General features: G+C 36.4%; 1 protein-coding gene across 2 annotated transcripts in view; it reads right to left on the bottom strand.

Moving 5' to 3' along the window:
• Nucleotides 1–25,100, bottom strand: part of LOC145680918 (dnaJ homolog l(2)tid, mitochondrial) — a 226,478-nt gene that overhangs the window by 67,492 nt on the left and 133,886 nt on the right. For both annotated transcript variants that reach the window (XM_081752079.1, XM_081752080.1), the window contains exon 6: nt 21,638–21,831. In XM_081752079.1, coding sequence (XP_081608205.1) covers nt 21,638–21,831 — 194 coding nt within the window. The remainder of the gene's footprint in view (nt 1–21,637; nt 21,832–25,100) is intronic.

Raw genomic sequence — 25,100 nt, 5'->3', positions numbered from 1 at the left:
ATTTTCAGCACAGTCGAATGCGCTAGTCCTGTATCGTTGGCCAATTGACGAATCGTGGCGTTCCGATCCGCTAGCACTAACGCGTTCACATCTTCTTCACTTACCGGAGAATGACCGGAGCGAGGCATGTTTGTGACCTTTTGTCGTCCGTCATTAAAGGCTTTGACCCACCTTGCTACTGTACGGTATGGTGATGCACTTACACCGCAAACATCTTGCAATATTTCGTAGCACTCTTTTGCATTCCTACTTCTAACGTATTCAATTTTTAACCAGCTCCTCTGATCTTGCTTCGTAAACATGACTGTATTCCGCGACCATTAATGCAGCTTGACTGTAGTCCACGACCACTCAATCTGAACTGTTTTTTAACTGCTAGCGCTCCGCGCGCATGGAGAGGAGGGCAGGCGAGTTCATGTGCTCTGAGGGAGGATCGGCATCTAACCTACCGCTGGTATGAATTATAATGGATTGCTTTGTTCCCGAGTATATGTAGCAGTGTTGCCATTAATGAAAATCCAACCCTTGTACTATGAAAATAGTAAAGGAACACTTAATTATGATGAGTGGGGGATTAATGGGGACGTCATGGATTAGAGTATACTGAATGATTATTTTAGGAATACAAATTGTTCTTAGATGCTAGTAGTACTGATGAACAATATAGTCAGTTGACAGTGGAAAAGGCTGAGCTGAGCTGAGTTTAACGTCCTTTTCAGCAGCAAGGCAATATGAGACGAGACCTACTGATTAACATGGAATCCGAGCCACATGAGCTCCCGCTGGGAATCGAACCCGGGTCTCCCACGCCATCTGTGGAAAAGGATATATACCCAATTCACCTTGCATAAACTAGGATTTGTTAAACTTAGTAAAATTAAGAGAAAAATAATATTTTAATTTATTTTCTCATTTTACAAATTTCAATATAAATATACGTAATGAGCACAAAAAAACTTAGAAATTTTGTAACTAAGTTAAGACAGCAACTTAAGAGCACGGTAAAATCAGTTTTGTTATTTTTTTTTATTTAAATCAATTTTTTTGATGAATAGGTCTTCTCGGGCTAGCAGCCAGGTAAATACTGTTATATCTTGCGACGTTTCGAGGCCTGACATCGTCCTCATCTTCAGGCGAATATGATGGTGCAATAGAGCGTATGGAATATATATACTCATGTATGTATGATTGGACTCTTCTGATTGGTGGTTGAAATGGCGGGATATGATTGGTGTCCATGTTTTACTCACTTAAAATCCTGTGTCTCTGTTAAGGTTCGTTTTTTCTTGTGTGATTGCAACAGTTTCTTTTATCCTCCTGTCCCAAACTCACAGATACTGAAATAATAGCAAAATGCTCAAGAGTTTGGGACAGGAGGATAAAAGAAACTGTTGCAATCACACAAGTAAAAACGAACCTTAACAGAGACACAGGATTTTAAGTGAGTAAAACATGGACACCAATCATATCCCGCCATTTCAAGCACCAATCAGAAGCCGCCATTTCAACCACCAATCTGAGGAGTCCAATCATACATACATGAGAATATACAGATGGTGATCAGAAAAATGGAAACACCTGTAGTTGGCAACACGTCAGATGTATGGGTTGGCAGTGGTGTCGTGGCGCCCGCAGCGCCGGACTGCTGGTGGTGGTGTGTTAGGCCGGTCTCCATACTACGTCAGGCGCAGTGGAACAGCAGTGTCCAGTGGCTGCAGCAGACGGAGGTAGTGTAAAATGGGAGACCTCTCAGAGTTACAAAGAGGGCAAATTGTTGGTGCGCGGTTATGCGGAATGAGTGTGACGGCAGTGGCTACTGTGTTAGGTGTGTCGCGCGGGACAGTGTCAATGGTGATGACGGCCTACACAACACACGGGAAAACCACATCGGGGAAGCTGAACTGTGGGCGGAAGAAAATCATGAGTGACAGGTCACGCCGGGTATTAAAGCGCATTGTCACGCAGAACCGTCGTGCTACTGCGGAGCAAGTGACGGAGCAACTCAATCAGCACCTCCCCCACCCTGTTTCGACAATCACAGTCCGCCGCGAATTACATGACATGAACTTACGGGGTCGTGTTGCACGGGCCAAACTGCTCATCAGAGACCATAACGCTTTCGCACGCCGCAAATGGTGCCGCGACCATGCAACTTGGACCGTTGAGGATTGGAAACGTGTGATATGGTCGGATGAGTCATCCTTCACCCTATTCCCAACCACGGGCCGTGTTTATGTGTGGGGAACGCCCAAAGAAGCTTATGATCTGCAGTGTCTCCGCCAAACTGTGAAACATGGCGGCGGCTCGGTGATGCTGTGGGCCGCCATATCATGGTTTTCATTGGGTCCTGTGGTCACACTTAGCGGACGAATCACTGCCAACGATTATGTCGCAATTTTAGGAGACCACTTGCATCCTATGGTCCGGATGTTGTTCCCGGACAATGACGCCATCTTCCAGGATGATAATGCACCCATTCACACAGCTGGCGTTGTTGCAACGTGGTTTGAGGAACATCGGGATGAAGTTCAACACCTTCCCTGGCCCGCCCAGTCCCCAGATCTCAACATAATTGAACATCTGTGGTCCGTCTTGGAAACATGACTCCGGCGACGATTTCCACCTCCATCCTCTCTCACAGAACTGGCCGATGCCCTGCACGAGGAATGGTGTAAAATTCCACTTGCTACCATTCACGACCTCTATGCCTCCATCCCACGTCGCATCAAGGCTGTTCTGAAGGCGAAAGGTGGCCCGACACCATATTAATCTGGTAAGTTGCAATTTCGTTCAGGTGTTTCCATTTTTCTGATCACCATCTGTATATTCCATACACTCTATTGCACCATCATATTCGCTTGAAGATGAGGACGATGTCAGCCCTCGAAACGTCGAAAGATATAACAGTATTACCTGGCTGCTAGCCCGAGAAGACCTATTCACAATACGTCGCCACAACTGCTGTATCGCCGGACCAATTTTAGAAAATTTACCACATAAATTGGATAATTAATTTTGGTTTATGAGGAAGAGTGAGTGGAAGTCAAATGAGGGGATAGTTGAAGCTAAGAAAGTACTTGTTGTTAGTTGTTCTTGATGTAAACGGCACCACATATGGGAGATGGCAGGAACTATTTAGCAGCGAGGTACACTTGTTATGATTTATGGGAAATGCAGTGTAAAAATGGTGCGTAAAGGACACGATTATGACAAACTGTATTTGAGTTTTATCGATTTATGCAAAAATAAAGAGTGTGAGTTAAGATTATGGGAAAGACATGGTCTACTTAAAACAGGCTTCCATTTTATCGTAAGTGTGAAAACGAATTGAAACTTACAGAAAATAAGAGGAACATCTACCCATATCTAATCGAATCTAACATAATTGAGTACCTTTTTTTTTTTTTTTAGATGGCATTTAGTATCTTCCCCACAGCTCTGCAACACACATACCATGCATTTTATGAGATATAAAGTGTTTTTCCACTGTTCTCGTTTATGCGTATAGCAGGGCTCATAGTGGTCTGGTCTTTTCTAAATGGTTGAAAAGTGACAAAAAGCACATGAAAAACTGACCAAAATCTCATCAGTAAGTAGCTTTAAACCTTGATGACAAACTTGGGCATAAATTGAATTTTACATTTTTTTTTTTTTTTCAAGCAAAACAAGGCCGGTTGGATCATAGATGAAATATGAAATGTTTTTATGTTTCAAATATGTATGTTAAGATTAAAAATTATCTTAAGTTTGTCAGCTAATAAGAAATGGACTACTTATGTTTAGATGTTCATCATTAGTTACATACTTTGCACGATTTTGTAATCAACTTTGATCTGGATGGGGTAAGGCCAAATTTCTATATTTTCGTTGTCCAATAATACAGAATTAAAATAACGTAATTAATACATAGTATCTGGATTATCATTAACTGGTAATAAAATTTTGTTTTGTATCGTGGCATACAAGTCATTGATCAGGTAATGGCGACTACTTTGAAACAAATGCAGAGTATATGAGAATTAAATATGTCACATCTATAGTTCCGTGTGGAGAAGAAACAAACTTGTGAACCAAAGGTTTAAGAACAACTCACGTTATTAATATAAACTATGCCGAATATTATTGACTTATATCATCATAAAATAAATACAAAAGACGTTTTAAAACGAAAAATATAACATAACTTCGCAACCGGAGGCCAAGAAACCTAACGTAACCAGGCTAAAGACGAATCGGTTAACGCGTAGTGATCATGGTTCAGTGAGAAAAGCGTTCGACCAGTAATCTGGAGGTTCTTGGATTGAATTCACGTCGGGAAAATCTTTTTTTACTTTAGGATTTTTGATGGCGATTGATTGGCGATGACATACGTTTTATTATATTTAGATATTTGAATACTCGGATGTTCCAATACTTCAAATATCAAAAGTTCAGGACTACTAATAGTAGTAATAATAAACTATTATTATTATTATTATTATTATCTCGTAGAAGATTAAAAATTATTATCGCTCAGGTCATACAATTACAAGCAGAAACGTGACATTAGCCAAAAATATTTCGGTTTTCTTTAATCTTACCCATGAGAAGAGGAATTTCTCATCTCGATTCTAAAACAAAACAAACAAAATCGGAATGAGAATTGACATTTTACATTCGAGACGGACAAGGCTAACTCAAATTATTGTCTCGCTTTGGAGATGAGAATCGAGACGAGGCGAAAAGTATCGTAAACATTTCTAGTCTCATCTCGATTCTCGAAATAGTGTATGTCTACTCTTTAAGTAACAATTGCTCGTAGAATGAATCTTATACGCTATTTTATTAGTTTGTATTTCAGAGCTCACTGAAATATGGTCTGTGCAGGTATTTTTGTAGCAAAGCTTTTATAATCACTTTTGTATATCCTACAAGTTAGTTTATTATATGCCTTACTCTTCAACGATTATTCAGTTATTTTTATTACAGTTATTTTCCTTCAAACATACAGTAGAATACTTTCTTCATGGAACTTCAGTGGAATGCTTTCGTTTATAATTTGGGTGGTTGCAGAGGTACGGAACCCCATTCCCGAAATCCCTACTTTTAAGTACGCTTTATCAAATTTTTAGGACAACTTTAAAACTCTTAATACTTTTCTTCTTTTTCTTCTTCTTCTTATTATTACTACTGAAGTTTGCGAATTAATGGTTCACTTTATTCCACCCAGCTCCCGCCCAGTGGGCATTCTGTTGGACAAACGCCGTGTGTGTAGGTTTTCTGCGGGTTCCGCTTCCTCACACGTTGTTTATTCCGATATTTCTTTCATTCTCATCATCGACGTGTACAGTAGCTTAGCCGGCATAACCATTACTTAAAACAATTTTCTTAGGGCTCTTGTAAGTTCAGTAGCCATACGTTCTACATGAATTTGCCTGGAAACTTTTCGTTTAGCATTTAGCTAGTTGTAGAGAAATATGCAGAGGGTATCTCCTGATGGCCCTGACTCTTCTGTCAATCCCGACTATTTTGTAACTTTTGCCTAACGTTAGGGGGCAATTTTACAGATTTTAATACAATCTCTCCTCATACGGAATTTGCCTTCTATATTCTTCTTCTTATTATTATTACTGAATATTTGAGACCTCAATATTACATCATGTTCCAATCCCAATAAGCATACTGAAGTTAAGAAAAATGAAAAGAAAAATTTTAGATCCTCTATAAGGATGAATTGCCTTATAAAAGATACTTTAGATGGAAGAGGTGTCAGCTCCTGGACAATATGAAAATCGAACCTTCCGATCCCTTAACAGAAACTAAGTAGGACCTGTCTTCATCACGATACATAGTAACGCCCTTTCCTTGGGTAAAAGATTTTGGATTATTTACGCGTTATATTGATATTTTAACAAAAATATACATACAAATATAAAAAAAGAATAGTTCCTATTTACAAATTTTGGTTGAACGGATATATGGAATGTGTTGGAAATGGCAAAGGAAAATATTATTTCTAGTAGTAGTGGAAGAACTTTAGAAACAATTCCACAATGAAACAATAACGTTTAAGACACATTTATGACTTATACTAGGCTCTAAGGATGACCGTTTTGTATTCATGAATTGTTTGCTAAACACGCTAAGTTTTCAGACAGTACGAATCAAGATTGTAGACTGTGACGTCATGTTGTTAATGTTTTTCCTGTGAAGAAAGTAGTTGTAAGGATGGGAGAAATGAATATTTTTCATGTTATTATACATCAGAAATATCAACATTGTAAATGAAGAAAATTCTTAATCTCCTCAGAAGGAATTCAACCGTGGACCCCTAAATTACGAAACGAATGCTCAAGCTACTACATTAAGACTGCTCTGTTATGTAAGAGTCAAGAAACACTCGTGTATATAGCAAATTGCACTCGTTTACGATTTCAGTATTTTATTAACGATGAAACACTGATTTCGTTCATGATAAAATACTATAATCCAGAGAATTCAAACTAAAAGTAAAGAAAGAAAGACATACAAGCACGCAAGAACATGAAAGAGAAAGTACTCTTAAGACTAATTCGAACCCTTAACTGGAAACTTGTCCCACAGACCAGTTTTTTCTGATTCACCGAAAGCATCTCCGTAACTTGTCTCTCTTATCTCTTATTCACTGTTATTCTCATTTTATAGTATTTTTAGTAACATTAAACGACAGGGACACGAACAGATACATCGAGGACATTTAATATTTCAAAGGCTCTCCCATCTGGGACCGAAACTGGGACCCCGCCCACTAAACTATATGATGGGCGAGGTTCCTGGTTCGTTCCCAAGGCAAGTAAGCTTGAGATGCACATCGTGCTCGTTGGTTTTCTGGGGACACCTGTAAATGTGTCTGAAACGTGTTCCATAGTTTTGGAGCTATGGACCTTTTAAAGTTCATACTTTTATGTTTTCAGCAGCCTGTAATCCGAAAGGAAACATTTGTGCCCCCAGGTTGGTCTTTATTGTCTTATATTAGTGTCAGGAATCACCTCCCAAACGTCGGTGTTGTTTTGGAACACCCTATATATATATATATACAGTGGCGGATCCAGGATATGACCAAGGAACGGGGCTAAACCATAGTTTGCCACTTTATCCAATGTACAGCAGGATTAAAGCCCATTTTATCCAGGGTATACCTGAGCGTCAAGGGGGGTATAGCCCCTATAGTACCCCTTGGATACATATATATAGAGGCGGAAAGAGCGGACTATAGGAGTTTTATCTCCAATTTTCAACCACTCGTACATAATGACAGTTGATTTCACGAGACAACAGTAACATCAACTACAATCTAGGTAATAGACGTGTTTCAACAACCGGTTAACTGGTCTGGTTTCGGTTTAAGCTTGAAACAGAATGTGTCCGTTTATTTAAGAAAACGAACCGTAATTTGCTTAAATTTTGCTTGGAGATAGACACTATTGCCACTTTTCAGAATATCCGTACATATTTTTGGAAAAGTTCCAAACGATATGTAATGGATTCGTTTTAGGTTAGGGTATTATGAGTCTGCTGTTTCACTTTTCAATGGAATTATGATTCCCCATGTTTCTTTCTCTATATACTTTTTTGTGAAAACACGTTAATACAACTGTTTTTCGGTTCGGATTGGTTTGGGTTAACAGCTTGAAAATGAAATCTTGACGTTTTATGTCCTACGGTTATGCCTTTTAGGTTGAGGAAGACTATGATTAAAGAAAGTGAATTATGATGGACGAATTGATGGAATGAGAAAGTGGAAGTGACCCGAGAAAACCCAAGAGCATGATGTTGTCCGTCTCAAGCTTACTTGCCTTAGGAACGAACCAGGTATCCATCAGATAGTTCAGTAGGTGGGGTCTCAGTTTCGATTCCTGGTGGGAGAGCATTTGAAATATTAAATGTCCTCGATGTATGTGTTCGTGTCCCTGTCGTTAAATGTTACTAGAAATAACTATAAAACGAGAATAACCGAGTATAATAGAGGTAAGTTATGGAGATATTTTGGTGGATCGGAAAAGAAGCGGTTTGAGACACCAGGTTCAAATTAAGAATTCGAATTACTTTTAAGAGCATTTTCTCCTTCATGTTCTTGCGTGTTTGTATGTCTTTTTTAAATTTTAAATTTGAATTCTCTGGATTATAGTATTTTATCATGACCGAAATCAGTGTTTCATCGTTAATAAAATATTGGAATCATAAACGTGTACAATTTCCTACATACACGAGTGTTTCTTAACTCTTAACAACAGAGCAGTCTTAAGTGTAGTGGCTTGAGCATTCGTTTTGTAATTTAGGGGTCCAGGGTTCGATTCCCTCTGAGGAAATTAAAAAATTATCATTTACAATGTTGATAATTCTGATGTATAACCACATGTAAGAGTCAATTCCTCTCGTTCTCACAAGTTGAAACTACTTCCTTTACAGGGGAAATACTAACAACATGACGTCACAGTCTGCAATCTTGATTCATACTGTCTGAAAACTTAGCGTGTTTAGCAAAAAAAATTCACGAATACATAAGGGTCATCCTTAGGGCCTAGTATGAGTCATAAATGTGTCTGAAACGTTAGTGTTTCATTGTGGCATTGTTTCTAAGTTTTTCACGCTTACTAGAAACAATAATTTCGTTTGCCATTCCCAACACGTTCAATCAAAATCTGTAAATAGGAATTATTTTTCTTTATATTTGTATGTATGTTTTGTTAAATTATCAATATAACACATACATAATCCAAAATCTTTTACCCTAGGAAATGGCGTTACTATGTATCGTGATGAAGACAAATCCTACTTAGTTTCTCTCAAGACACCCGAAGTTTCGATTTTCATATTTTTCAGGAGCTGACACCCTTTTTGTCGTCTTTTCCTGCCGGACACTAATCCTTTCAAAGGCTCCAAACCAATTTCTTTTCCTTCAATATGTTTATTTGCATTGGAATGGGACGTAATATTGAGGTCTCAAATCTATCATAATAATAATAATAATAATAATAATAATAATAATAATAATAATAATAATAATAATAATAATAATTATTATTATTATTATTATTATTATTATTATTATTATTATTATTATTATTATAATTATAATTATAATAATATAGAAGACAAAGTATGAGGACATATTGTATTAAGATCTGTAGAATCGTCTCTAGCGTTAGCCAAAAGTTACAAAATAGTCGGCATCGGAGAGAAGTGTACGCACTATCAGGACATACCCTGTGCATACGTCCCTACAACTAGCTAAATATTAAAAGAACAGTTTCCAGGCAAATTACATGTAGAAAATGGGGCTACTGAACTCACAAGAGCTCTAAGAAAATTTGTTTTTAAGTAATGGTTATGCCGGCTAAGCTACAGTATACATTGATAATGAGAATGAAAAAAAATATTGGAATTAAGAAAGTGGGAAGTAGCGGAACTCGGTGAGAACTTACACGCACGGCGTTTGTCCGGCATAATGCCCACTTGGAGGGAGCTGGGTGGAACAGATTAACCATTAAATTCACAACACTTCAGTATTAGTAAATAATACTAGTATTAAAAGTTTTAAAGTTGCCCTAAAATTTGGCAAAACTTACTTAAAAGTAGGGATTTCAGGGAGGGTGGTTTGTACAATCCGCGGCAAAAAACCTGCAACATGAGCATATAAGTTTATTGTGAAATGCCGAAGTCTTTTGCTCCAAAATAAGTGTGCACGGGAGGAGGTCGAGGTTTATCCTGGCGTGATTCGTTCCACTTAGACATTCCCTGTGCTGTTAGGCGTAGTTTCACAATAAACTTACATCCTCATGTTGCAGGTTTTTTGCCGCGGATTGTACCTCTGCAACTACCCAAATTTTGAACGAAACCGTTCCACTATAGTTTCATGTAGAAAGTATTCTCGTGTGTGTTTTAAGGAAAATAGCTGTAATAAAAACAACTGAATATCACTGAACAGCAGCCATATAATAAATTAACTTTTAGGACATGTAAATATAATTATAAAAGCTTTGCTACAAAAATACCTACACAGACCATAATTCAACGAGCTCTGAAATAGAAACAAACAAAATAGCATATAAGATTCAGGCTACAGAGCAATTGTTACTTAAAAAGTGGACATACACTATTTCGAGAATCGAGATACGACGAGAAATGTTTACGATACTTTTCACCTCGTCTCGATTCTCATCTCCGAAACGAGACGATAATTTGTGTTAGCTTTGTCCCGTCTCGAATGTAAAATGTTACTTGTCGTCCCAATTTTGTTTGTTTTGTTTTAGAAACGAGATGAAAAATTCTTCTCGTGGGCAACATTAAACAAAACCGAAATATATTATGCGAAATGTTACGTTTCTGCTTGTAATGGTATGACCTGAGCCATAATAAGTTCCTAATTTTTAATTCTCTACGAGATAATTATTATTATTCCTGAAGATTCGATAGTTGAAGTATTGAAACATCAGAGTATTCAAATATCTGAATATGATAAAACGTATGTTATCACCGATCAATCGCCATCAAAACTGCTAAAGTTAAAAAAAAAAAAAAAAAAAAAAAAAAAAAAAAAAAAAAAAAAAAAAAAGGATTCGATCCATGAACCTCCAATTACTGGTCGAGTGTCTTGCCTACTGAACCATGATCACTATGCGGTAAATGATTCATCTTTAGTCTAGTTACGTTAGGTTTCTTTGATTCCGCTTGCGAAGTTGCATTTTATATTTCTTCGTTTCAAAACGTCTTTTGTATTTATTTTATGATGATATAAGTCAATAATCTTCGGCATAGTTTATATTAATAACTTGGGTTCTTCTTATACCTTTGGTTCACAAGTTTGTTTTTTTCTTCCCACGAAACTACAGATATGACAAATTTAAATCTCTTACTCTGCATTTGTTTCAAAGTAGTCGCCATCACCTGATCAATTACTTATGTCCGCCACTATACAATTGGTCTGTTACAAAGTCTGTCTTGGTACCACAAGATCGGTTAACATAGATATGGCTTCTACCAACATTCCACATACAAGAAAATAATCTGTAAACAGGTTATGTCATTCTCCTTTAACACAATAAGATCAAAACGAATAATGTGGATTATGTTTGTACCCTTATTATGAACTTTTAAAATAAATTACAAATATTAGCTAAAAATGCAGTTCCATCTTGAGAGCTTAAGCACCCATCAATCAACCACTGTGCTTTAGAAAGAACAAAGTCTCAAGTAAGAGTAAAGCTGAGTTGATTCACATGGGGCTGCACAGCTGCACATGGCAGCAAGCACTGATGTTTTCAGAAGAGTATTAAGTAACAAGTTTCAGCCTTTTTCTATTTATTATTGTAATATTTTTCTTAGAAAACTGCCAATACAAAACACAAATCACACGAAAAAATGACTTTCCCCCCCCCCAACAAGTAACTTTTAGTGACCAAAAAAGTAACTTGAAGTGACCATTAAAAAAAAGTGACTTTTAGTTAAAAAAGTGACTCGCTATGAGCCTTGGTATACCGACCGCTGCTGACGCGCCTGCTCCCTACGGATGAACCCTCTCGCTACCGCTTGAACTCTCATGCTGCGCTCTTGTCCTGATTCGGTTGGATGGCATTCACGTTTTGTGGCTACCCAGCACAAGTTGATTCATGATTTACGCACTAGTTTCTATGCCATACGTTCACATTTTATTTTTGTTTTTTTACGTTTTTTGTTCATATTTTTGTTGTTTTTTAAAGTGATCGTAATTGAAGATTTTTGAGATTCTGTTTTGTGAGTCCGTTCTGTGATGAAATGCAAAAATGTGAACTAAAAGGATGCAAAAATGAAAATATTCAAATTTCTCCATGAAGATATTATTTTACAAATTCAACTTTGGTATAATGATTTGTAGTGCTTGAGATTCCGGATCCAACGGTGCATGGGTCAAGTATGTCGGTTCGATAGTGTCTGCATTATGCAGATTTGAAATATTTGAAATTTCTGCACATTCAGGGCTTTCACCTTATTTTTATGTCAAATATGTTCTAAAATATTAATATGTCAGGAATTAATAAAGTCACAATAATCTATTTGGTTTTGTTAGAAAGATTGCTTTGTAAGCTAAAATAAATGCAATGGGTGTTCCCATCAATGCGAGCCCGTTGTGTATTGAAATGCAAAAATATGAACTCAAGTGGATGTAAAAAATGAAAATATTCAAATTTTTCCATGAAGATATGATTTTACGAATATGACTCTGATATAACGATTTGTAGAGCGTGTGATTCCGGTTCCAACGGAGTATGAATCAAGCCCATAGGGTCAGTAGTTTCTGAGTTATGACAATTTAAAGTTTTAGATGGTCAGCCATGTTTGTGACGTCACTATCAGCTTGTGTCCCGGTGTTTTTCAGATTTCCTATAAATGTACTTTTATCCTGAAAAACTTCCCGCTTGTTGCCAGTCATGAAATATTTTCACACTATTTGGTTCATATCTACTTCACTATAAGAGTGAGTATTATCACAAAAAACATACAGCAATAAGACAGTAAGAAACTTTGGAGAGTTATTCAAGAATTATTAGCTGCTATAATAATAATAATAATAATAATAATAATAATAATAATAATAATAATAATAATAATAATAATAATAATAATAATATAGATTATGAATGAATATTTTGTGAGCATTGGTAACATTCGCAAGATACCCACATGGGAAAATAAAGCGTTCAATATAGGTATTCCAATTAACCACTCATTTTTTTCTTACTCCAGTTACCCACGTGGAACTTAATAGATTTATTTGTACTTGAAAAAAAAAATGAATGTATTTAAAGCATCAATAGATTTGTTTGCCCCACAACGAACAATATTTTGCAGCCAAATTTTGTACGCTAGGAAGTTCTTAACCTCTACGAAACGAATAAATGCTTTACAAATCTATCAATCTACATGAAGTTACTTGGCATCAATGAGAGTTGCTTCACCATTTTTATATGATTTTTTTAAATACTATTACTTATATACATTGGCAGTTTTATTCGCATCAGTTTGTGAGTGACGGTCATTTTTGTTGAGCAGTGTGTGCCAATAAGTGACTTTTATAAACGTCACCGTAAACTTGAATATCTTAGAACTGGGCTATTCAGAAACATTATAACAAACATAATTTTCTTCCACATTTTTTCTTCTTTAATTTTGCCTGTTATGTTAGTATGAAAAGTCTAATTGAAAAAATGAAAATGAAATCTGTAAGTTTTACGTCCCACGGTTATGCCGGTTAGGCTAAAGGAGATGGTGATGATGAGAGATGAGTGAAATGGTGGAATGAAAAAGTGGGAGGAAACGGAAGAACCCGAGAAAACCCACGAGCACGGTGTTTGTCCACCACGAAGTCCACACGGGAAAAGTCTAATTGAATCCTAATATGTGAAAATTATTCGCTAAATTTAGTATAGAAATTTAATAAATTGGACTTTCCAGGGCTGAGGTTGTAATGAAGGGGTGAAATATCAAAGTTGATATTTCTTATAATTCCATATGATACTATAGTTGCTATAGCTAAAGTACGCAGTTTTTCGTACAATTTTTCAGACTTTAAAATTTGAAATTTTGTTACTTTTGCAGTGTTTGATGTATGATACCTCCGGTGGGACATAAAATTAACATCTATATTAAAAATTATAGTAGAAATTTCAACTGTTATATCTGACTCTGAACGAAGTGAATTATCCTAAGTTCCACGGAAAACGTGTTTATGCTACACTCAATCATTTGTTTCTAAAAATTTCAGAACACATTGTTTAAATTTAGTATTACTATTTTAATGTTGTATGAGTTTACAACATTCAAATAAAAGAAGTTGATTTTGAAAATTACATAAAATTGATGATCAACAACGAAATACAATACAACCCTCTCGTCCGCCATTCCGGTTGATCTGACCGTGCTCGAGCCGAACATGTCCCGACTCGTCGGTTACTCACGAGGCCCATTGTCGTTTACTGCCGTCGCGGCATTGTTATTTACTTGCTGTTACCGTTTGCTCGCTTTAGTGCTCCGTCATCTTTTGTATAGTTTCTTTTGTTGTGAGTGTTTTCTGTCCGTACTGTGCAGTTTTTAGTGCTTACTGTTCGTTGGTTTTTGGTATTTTCATGTATTTTTTGATAATCCGACCTTTTTTGCATTCTGACCTAACCCCTAGTTCCAAAGGTGACGGATTACGGGGGTTCTACTGTATATAAAGCATAATAATAATAATAATAATAATAAATAACACGGCATTGGAAAACATGAAACTGATTATATTGAGTCAATCCATTCTAAGTGATTAAGCATGTGCCGCTCGACCATCTCCAAAAAAATCTAATTTTTTCATGAATGTTTATCCTATTTAGGGTACTTCAAAACCACAATTAATTATTTTTTACAACATCCCATGGCGACACAGGGGCTGGCGCCATTTTGCGTTTTTTCGATTTCACGCGTTTACGTTGTTTTGAATATCTCAGCATGTATTTGTCCTAACAAACTGAAAATTGCTGGACGTCTCCAACTCGTGCAGAACTAAAACTTTGATCTCGTAACAATTTTGCCTAAAACCACTTGAAGGGGGTGAAATCAGGGTCTATAGTAGCAATATTTTTGGACATTGAAAACATGTTTGGGAAGAGGAAACAACTGGCGTAGAGGTCTGAATTTGTGAGTGCATGTAGTCCGGGGACATAAGTTAATACACAAAAATTTACAGACCTGTAGCTGCTCCCAAAGACCTGAAAAAAAAATCGTAAAGTTGGGGAATTATGTCAATTTAGCATATTTTACTGTCCAATGTCTCGAATGCGCCTGGATAGAAAAATCTGAAATTTTGTAAATAGTTAGTCCTTTAGTATACCGTAACACACAACAAAGCGAATTTTGTGCTTTAGAGCATTAAGTAATGACGTCATACTCTAGGAGGTGTTTTGTTCATAAAATTTTTTTTGGACATTGAAAACATGTTTGTGAAGAGGAAACAACTTACGTAGAGGTCTGAATTTGTGAGTGCATGTAATCAGGGGACATAAGTTAATATTCCTTGCTCTTGCTGCTTGCTACATCAGTGATACTCAATCATGTTTATTCTTGTTTTAACTGTCAACTCATGCAGGAGGCTGTTCTCCTTTCTTTTGATCTACATTCTCAAGTCAGTGAATACTTATTCGCTGTAAACACTGACAAATTTCTACTAGATTTTGTGAACAAAACACCTCCTAGAGTATGACGTCATTACTTAATACTTTGACTCCTTCTGCTCAAAAGCACAAAATGCGCTTTGTTGTGTGTTATGGTATACTAAAGGACTAACTATTCCCAAAATTTCAGATTTTTTTATCCAGGCCCATTGGAAATATTGGGTAGTGAAATATGCTAAATTGACACAATTCCCCAACTTTACGATTTTTTTTTTTAAAAAAAAGACCTTTAGACCTTCAGTGTCCTAATTAGGAAGGACTTCAGATCAAGGTGCAGCCTATCGGTAAGAGGAGATGGATTACAATAAGGTGCTTAATATGGACTTTAATGTGAAATTGTTTAACCCTTTTAAAATCCTGGCATTTTGGGCTATTTTTTAGACTTTCAGTCACGCAGCTACTGCATCGTCACTATTTATCCTAGGATCATGGTCCATACCTCGTTCTCTTCAGAATAAAGCTGGCTTTCAAATGGTATCACTTGCATGCCCATACCATATACCAGAAGCGGGAAAAAATGTCAAAGTGAAAATTTCGGAGGGAAAATTTTTTTCTCGAACTTTGGCCCCCCCTGGACCCCCCCTGTGTGATCGTAGCCATCTAAAAAAATCTGATAAATAGTACTTGGTATACTGAATGTGTGTGCCAAATTTCAAGTTTCTATCTTGAATAGTAAGGGCGAGAGAATTAGTACCAAAAATTCCCACAATGCCCCAAATGACCATAAAACACTATGATATCAGGGAAAAAAATCCTGAAACATCCCTAATTACCCTAGGACTATAATTCGCCAATCATTCTCTTCAGAATAGAACTGTCTTTCAGGCGGTACCATTCACATGTCTCCATCATGTATCTAAGGCGGGAAATTCCTGAAAAAAGGGATTTTTTGGGGCAAAATTTCCCTTTTTTCAACTTTTGCCCCTCTGGACCCACCCTGTTTTTACGCAGAAATCGGAAAAAACTTCTGGTAAATACTACTCGGTGAACTGAATGTTTGTGCAAAATTTCAATCTTCTACGTTCAAAAATAAGCCCGCCAAAAATATATATACCGACAATGCCCCATTTTTCCCTATATAGAAGTATATTTTTTAAAAATTCCCTGAGACATCCCTAATTACCCTAGCATAATAATTCGACCGTCGTTCTCTTCAGAATGAAACTGCCTTTCAGGCGGTATGACTCACGTGGTCCTATCATGTATGTAAGGCGGGAAAATTACGAAAAACGGGATTTTAGGGGTAAAAAATCCCTTTTCTTTTTACCCCTTTGCCCCTCTGGTTCCCCCCTGTTTTAGCACTGACATCGGAATAAAAAATCTGGTAAATACTATTCGGTGGACTGAATGTTTGTGCAAAATTTCAATCTTCTACGTAGAAAAATAAGCCCGCCAAAAAATATTGAACATAGGCTTAGAAAATGAGAAAATAAATTTTTGACTTATGACGTCATCACCTCCTATGTCTGGACGCAGGACGGTCTGAAACCATACGTAATGTCTTCTACAAGGCCTCTAGACTTGAAAAAAAAAAAAAACGGACGAAAAAGCTCAAATATAAGAGAAATAACGCAATGTACCATGAAAAACGCGTATGGTACAAATTGTACCATAGGATCCCAAAGGGGTTAAATGGAGGTGGATTTGAGTGTAATGGTAAGTTATGTAGCTAGAATGGGTAAGACTCTATGGTATGTACACATCGCCCGTTGCTCTCATTTATTTAGATGAGATAAGTAGTAACATAGTGGGTGTACCGGAAGGTGTGCCTAGATTGGTTATTACAAAATAGAGCTTGTTAGTTAAGTTATTCGCTTACATCGAAGAGGTTCCTGTGCAATTCAGATTATTTTGATTAGTGATATTATTGTTGTGTTGTTTAACTCTTCAGAGGTCGCATCACGGTCTTAAAGACCGTGCTGAAGAATTATCTTGCATAGATTACAAGTCACTGCACCTAGCTACCTTTCCCTCCATACCTTCATGTGAACTCGTCCCCTACATACATGAATTTATTGCTTTCATTTACTTGTAATAAGTTCTTTGTAACAAAGCTTTTGTTTACTAACTGGTCTTTTCGACCGTGCGCGACCTCTCGCATTACGTAAAAATAATACTGTTTTGTAACAATCTTTTGTAATTTTGTACGTTTATTTTAGTGTGTTTCTGCCTTCTTTGTGAATTGAGTGGAATTTCTGAATGGTGAATTAATACAGGGTGCGGCACGTAAAACCGGCCCGTCGTAATATTCTGGTATATTGTGTTTTTGGCAACACTTAAATAATCTACCTTCCTACCAAGAGATGGCGTGTCGACTTACATGACCTGCAGCAGTCACGTGCAGCCGCAGCCAGTGAAACTTGTCGAAACCAGTTGAGAAAAAGGCCTCGTTGTGTTAAACCGGGTGAGTGTCAGTGTGTGATAATGCCGTATTCGATACCCGAGCGTGTTGCCATTGTTGAAGGGTTCATTCTCACTGGATCTTTTGTGAAAACAAAGAATTTGTTTCGGGAGAAATTTCCAGGACGTTCTGTGCCAGCAAAAGGCACCATTCAGGAATTGACTGAAAAATGGCGGCGTACAGGATCGGTTCAAAATGCTCCCAGGAACAGACGACCATCTGTCTGCACACCTGAATTAAAGATGCAGGTGGAGGAGATAATGACAAGAAGTCCTCGAAAGTCAACCAGGAGATTGAGTTAACAGGTTCATGCGAGTGAGAGAAGTTGCAGACGTGTTTTAAGGGGACGGTGCAACATGCCACACATCAGCTGCATCATTGTCCCTTGTGCTTGAGATGTTTACACCAGAGAGGACAATCAGCAAAGACTTGTGGCCTCCTCGGTCACCAGACTTGTCCACGTGTGACTTTTACTTATGGGGACTGTTAAAGGGAAGAGTATACGAAACAAATCCACACACAATTGAAGAACTGAAGACCAAGATCCAGGATGTCACCAATAGCATTACAACACAAGAACTGACAAGGGTATATATGAATCTCCTCAATCGTGCTCACATGTGTGTTGAAGTGGGCGGAGGACACTTTCAGCACCTGCTGTGAAGGTGAGTAGTCATATTCAATACATTACATTTCATTTATGTGTTGTAGTTAATCATATTCAATACATTACATTTCATTTTATGTGTTCACTTTACGGGCCGGTTTTATGTGCCGCACCCTGTATAATACATGGGTGGCAAAGAAGGAAAGAGAACAGAAGCCAGCTAGATAGCGTTGACAAATGAATTTCATGCAGTAATTACGCGGCTTGAAGTGAATAAAATTCTGGTTTTTCTGTAAGTTATAGAGAAGTGGGGCCTATTACAAGGATATTATTATTATTCAGTAATTAACACTGCTCTACCACCCACAAACGGCAGAAATGCTCCCGGAAAGTGGTACCATCGTAACTGCAAGAAAAACGGGAAATCGAAGATAAATTGTCATCAGAGTAAGAACTATATCTGTAGAAAGCAAAAAAACCTCCACGTGCAATTGTATTTTCAAAATATTTACTCAGGTAGTGACTTACTAAATTAGGGCTGAAAGTAGCACTACAAAAGTATTGAAAACCCACTTTCAATCCGATCGTAAACATGTCTCGGGTAAATTTCGCTGCTCCTGGGGATTTATATCCGCCATGCCAACGCCTGAAATAATCATTGTTAACGTGTATAAGGTCTGAAAATCTTGATTCTAAAGTTGAAACTGACCACTAGTGAAATAAAACCAAAATCAAGATGTTATGTTGTGATCAAAATGTAGTGTATATATATTCATTACTACTAACTGTTTTTTCTACTTACTATCAGTTTCTATTATTTATTTATTTATTTATTTTTGTGAGTTTAACATGTTACAATTATGAACCGAGACTTAGGAAGGTGGTAATGATGAGATGAATGATAATGGTGGAATGACGGAAGTGGGAGGAAACGTGAAAACTGAAAACGCATGCACACGCTATTTTTCCACCCCTTTCCCACCACGGAGCCCTTTTGCCAGGAGCTGGGATCGTACAAGGGGCCCCACTTGACAGAGCTGAATACTCTACCACTGAGGCACCGCGACTTGTCATTTCCCTTTAGTTGTTGTTTGTGTATTGAGGTAATAGTAATAAGTAATCATTATACTATTGACTTTCTTTTCAAATAACCTAATCAATTTTAAGTGTGTGTATTTTGAAATGTATACTAATTAATATTGATAATATTGGTGATTCCCGTGTTCAGCATGATAACGAAAATTAATACAATACTTGCATACAAACGTTTCATAAGTACTGAATTTCATTTCTGTATTCCATACTACAAATCAGAAAATACGGGTGGTTTTCTTCACATGTTATTGGAAACTGTAATTACTGCGTTTCTTTCTTATATGAAAGCAAAATAAAGCTTTTAATAAACTTCGAATGCATTAAAAGACAATGATAAGGTAATATAAATCGTATTTTGAATAATTATTTTTCATTTAAGTTTAGTTTTAACAGCACGGTTCGAAAGACCGTGCGCGACCTCTCAGGTATGAAACAAGGACGCGACTTCTGAAGGGTTAGGTGAATCAACTTGAATTGGTGTTACTGTATGGGGTTATAGAACTAATTTATTACAGTGATAGTTAATTAGTACCGTAAAGGAATGTTTAAATAAATGAAAGTTATAGTAAATAGTATAATTATATAATTATTTCCCGAAATGGAAAGAGCTAAGATATTATGGTATTATAAGTGACATATTATTTATTATGATATGGTATTATAAGTAACATATTATTTATTAATTTTGTACCGTATACTACATATAGATTGAACGGGTTACTGAGTTACATTCGAAGAAAACCGAACGCTTGTAACTATTTTATGCACCAAAAATTACCTCACTCATATTTAAGGCTACGTTTAGAAACATCTTTTCGTGAAATCTTTCAGCACACTTTTTTTCACAGGAAAATGAGCTATCGAAACAATGTGGATCCATCATAAAATTAAAAACGAAAAATAAATACTACTTGGAAATAGTGGTAAAATAGAAAGATTAAATTTGAAAATGAAATGAAATGAAATCTGAGTTTTACGTCCCGCGGTTATGCCAGTTAGGCTAAAGGAGACGGAGATGATGAGTAATGAATGAAATAGTGGAATGAAGAAAGTGGGAGAACCCCGAGAAAACCCACACACACGGTGTTTGTCCACCACAAAGTTCACTTGGCGGCGGCTGGGATCCAACCCGGGATCCCAAGCACCAGAGGTGAACGCTCTACCACTGAGCCACCGCGGCCCAGATTAAATTTGAAAACTAACACCTATGCTTGTAGTTCAACCATCGAAGATATATGGATTTCTTTCCCCATCTGGTAAAGTATTACACACTGACTTCAAAAAGTTTCAAATCTCTTAAGAATATTGAAAGGTAAGATTTGGGTTACACGAAATATTTTAAGGATATATTATTAACAACCGGAGCTAACAAAGCAATCTGCAGATTTCATGAGTTCTATATGAGATTGACGAGGAGAAATACTTCCACTAGGATCAAGAACATTCAGGGAACATTCTGTTATCATCCAGGCTGTCAAGTTCCAAATTATAAAATTAAGGAGCTGAAGTTATTTCCAGGAGTTCGCTGCTTATTGAAAGGAATCCATTTGAATTCTTCTTTATCAGAACTAAAAGTTGACCATTGAATTTAGAGAGAGGAACTTAGGCAAAACGGGATACTATCATTAGCAGTTCTGTTGAACACTAAATATAGTACAGGAAATAATACAATGCTATAATTTCAACATTCCTAATTTACTCTTTCAGGATTTTGGCTTTTAAGAACTACTACAAAAAATGTACATTCAATCAAAAACATGATTTGTGATTCGTAAGTTATGGAATATTTCTTGACATCCGAGGTCAATCTTTCATTTGTTGATGCGCTTTAGTCACTCTGTTATTTGAGTTGCATATTCATGTTCGTTCAGTTATAAATATTAGAGAAATTCTGAAGTGCACTATTTTATCTTATAAGAAGTCAAATATACTATCCTTCATTATTCAACGTTGCCTGTATGCAATAGTAAAATGTAATGTTTTGTTGGTTTAATAATAGTTTCCTTTTCAGATGAATATCCTTTGTACAAGTGCAAGTTTGATCACAGTCACTTTTTATTCAGTTCAAGATACACAGAATATAACAATACGATTTGCATATATTGTTCAAGGATTGTCCGTTGTGTTACACTCTTATCTGTCCAGATAATACGAGAAAATTCGTAAGAAAATTTCGGAAAATAATTTTTAGACGAACATCGCAATTCCTCTGTTTAAATTTTTGAGTTCTTAAGACATTTCGGGGTGTTTTAATTTAAGAAAGGTGGTGAATACGTCATTAAAAGCTACTTACTTCTAGTATATATCTGCAAAATCTTGTTTTGAGACAATTACCTGTACATGTAAATCCTCATATATTCCTTCGATTCTAATTGTTCCTCCCAATATTGCTTGAGACAATGAGACAGTAGCATCTGTATGAATATCTGCTCCGTCCCTTCGAAAATAATTCGAGTTTTCTACGCGGAATGTTATAAAGATTTCTTTTTTCCCCACTGGCATGCGAACAGTCTGACCATCTTCCACACCTAATAAAATAAAGGAAAAAAGTAACCAAGAGAATATCAACATATTTTTTCATATTACTACACTATATACTCTATGTGGCCAAAGTAATAGGAACACTGTGTTTCATTATGATCTTTACACCTTTTTAATACAATACACAATCGTAGTTTGTAATAAATAGATACATTTCTGGTCACAGAAACCTAGATGCTTTCCAGAGGTTAAATAATAAAATAAAACTAGATCCCTACGAATTCCTGTGAGTTTGACTCATTTTCTTCGTATTTTCGTCACAGACATGGTTGGAAATTGAACGATAATGTTACTGAATGTATACTGTAAGTTGGTTGCCTGCACAATGTACGAACAAAACACTACTATACTAAAAACACGTAATTTTAGTCGTAAATTTGATAGGTGATTTATATTTCAAATCTAGAACGATTAGAAAAACAGAGATATGGCAGCAGTGGAATGTCATACCTACGAATGTATCACGATGACAGCGCCTGTTTCACATGCTTCGTTACTTCTTTCACTGCTAATTCGAGTATCCCCACGACATGACCATATTTCGTTACCTTCTTTCGAGCAAACACAAAACCCATAGAAATCAGCAGGTGTAAGAAGTAATATCAGAAAGCACTATGCTGTTTTCTGGTATATGTGTTCAAAATGAAATGAAATCGTTCAGTTTAGCGTCTTATATTATGCCCTTCAAGCTAAGGGAGACAGCTGATTAAGGCAAATGGATGATGAAGGCACTGGCGCAAATCCCGGGGGAATGAGGGGGACATGTTCCCCAATCTTGGAACTGGGGGACTGATCCTTCCGATAATCCGATTTGAAATGTGTTCTTGAGGAAAAATGTGATGATTTGTGTCCGACTGCCACAAAGGAAAGTGACATGAAATTGATGTCCCTTGCTGCATAATATACAACAGGTTCACCTCAGAAATCAGATTCATCTACCGTAATATGAGTCTCATCTTCCCACCCAGAATAAGACTCAAATTTGCCCGCCTCCCAATGTTGAAGACAACTCTGCTCCCCTCATCCTCCACAGCACTGTGTTTCAACTTCATAAATATTTTGAACATCGCTTAAAAAATATGGAAACGGTCTTACACGTCCCCTCCCCCCATGTTGAACGCAGATTTGCGCCGATGGATGAATTGGTGGAATGAGGATGTGGGATGAAACGGGAATACTCCAGAAAATCCATAGCCATGATGTCCACCACAAACTTACTGTCCGAGGATCGAACCAGGGACCCGATGCACCAGAAGTAAGCACTCTACCAGAGCACCATGCCCCCGTACATGTTTAAAATGGTTGAAGATTACAGGAAATGAAATCAAATCACATTTACTTGCAGGACTATAAGCTTCAAGACACAGTAAACAGAACATAACACAAAAGAAAGTAAAATTAATTTTGAAGATCTGACGTAGATTAACATATTTTGCTGGGCATATGGCGAGTATATTTTTTTCATTTTTAAGGTAAGACCCTTAAAACAATATTTTCTTCGATAAAGTAGTTAAAGATGTTTGTACTTTATTTTCTGTAACATTACATATATATGCTGTATATTAAAATAATGCTTTAGAAGTCCTGCTACAATTAATATATTAGCAGTGAAAACAAAACCATAAACACTGGTGTGTAGAAATAAATTTAAAATGATAAATCTCTAAAAACAATACAATGAATGACTGTTTTGTTAATTCTATATCTAAATCAGGACCCAAAAAACTATTTTAATTTACCTTTAGCCACGAAAGCAATTTCATTATTCTTTTTAAACTACGACTAATGCTGATATTTCATCATATTTAAATAATTCTTACGTCTTTCAAAATTAATAGCACCCAGGAAACCGAAGGAATGAGTTGAATACGATTCTTCTACAAACATGCGTTCTTAAAAAAAATCGGTAGTACATATTTACACGACTCAAAGTTCTTGATATTGATTGATTGCAAAATGTAGAGAGAATGAAGTTTCTAAAGTATCGTGGTATTTTCTCTGCCGAAAAGTATCCAGGAAGGACGTACTTTCTGATCAAAGTAAGAAATGAGGAGTGAGACAGCTATATTTTCAACTACCAATATTTAATTCAATAAAAACAAACTTTTAACAATATAAACTGCTAGCTTATGAAATACCCAGCGTTGATTGGTTAAAAAAAATATGAATATGAATATATATATATATATAAACAAACAAGCTCTTTTGCACAGCAGTTATGCACCGACTCGCTGTACCAGGGTGTCTACAAGTTTTGAGAAACCAAATTTCTTGACCTTTTCTGGACGATTTTACAAATTTTCTTGACCAAGTACTACAGTATTTTAGATTTATTTTTTTAAAGCCCTTGCCAATGGCCGGCTAAGATGAAAGCTAAAGTTATTTTACACTTTCGTCTTAACAACTTGTAATTAATAAAAAATGCACATCTAATTTACCTCATCTTATCATCTCAGTGTTACCTCATAGAATACACTTGAACTTTCATCCTGAATGGGGTATGGTTTTGGCTTTATTTATTGCTGTGTTATAATTAATATACTTTCTCTGTGAATACACTACTACCAAATGACCGAGATTTATGACATTCTAATAAATACAAACACTCACTACCGTGACAAAAAAGTCAGTCACCACAACACAAATGGTAATTTGCACATTTGTACTTGCATTTTCATTCATCTCATAAACAGCTTTTCAAGTAATGAAAAATACACATTACTAAGAAAAAATGTAAGCAGTAACAAATACTACTTTTTTTTTTTTTTTTTTTTTTTTTTTTAAGACTTTTAATTCCTCTGTCCAAAGAACCAACTTCTTCATGTGGTTGCTGCATAAGTTTTCTTCTTCTTCATCTACAACAAAATTTTTGTGCAGCCTTTCTCTTACTCTTAGCCACTTTCTGCTCTTTGCGCTTCTTACTCTTTATAGCTTCCTGTCTTGTAGATGACGAGTTTCTTACCACCAAAATCATTGCTTCTGTTATCTCAACGTTAGAAATCATTCCTGCAGCTGTAACTGCTCCGTACACTGATAAAGCGACTCTTCTGTCATTTTTTTTCTTTTAAACCAAACACTCTTTATTAACTGAGGAATCTCTATCCATAGCAGCATTGCCGTAGAACAAGGTCAGAAGCTGGTGAAAGAACTTAGTTGTCGAAACACTATTCACACCTACGTCACGGAGAACGTTGGAAAGAAACACATCCAGTTTGTCTGTCTTCCAATCAAATGGTTTAACTACTACCTTAAAGCA

This window comes from Thermobia domestica, chromosome 3, assembly GCF_964235325.1.
Source record: "Thermobia domestica chromosome 3, izTheDome1.hap1.1, whole genome shotgun sequence".
Lineage (NCBI taxonomy): Eukaryota > Metazoa > Arthropoda > Insecta > Zygentoma > Lepismatidae > Thermobia > Thermobia domestica.
This window is presented reverse-complemented; position numbering and strand designations above follow the sequence as displayed.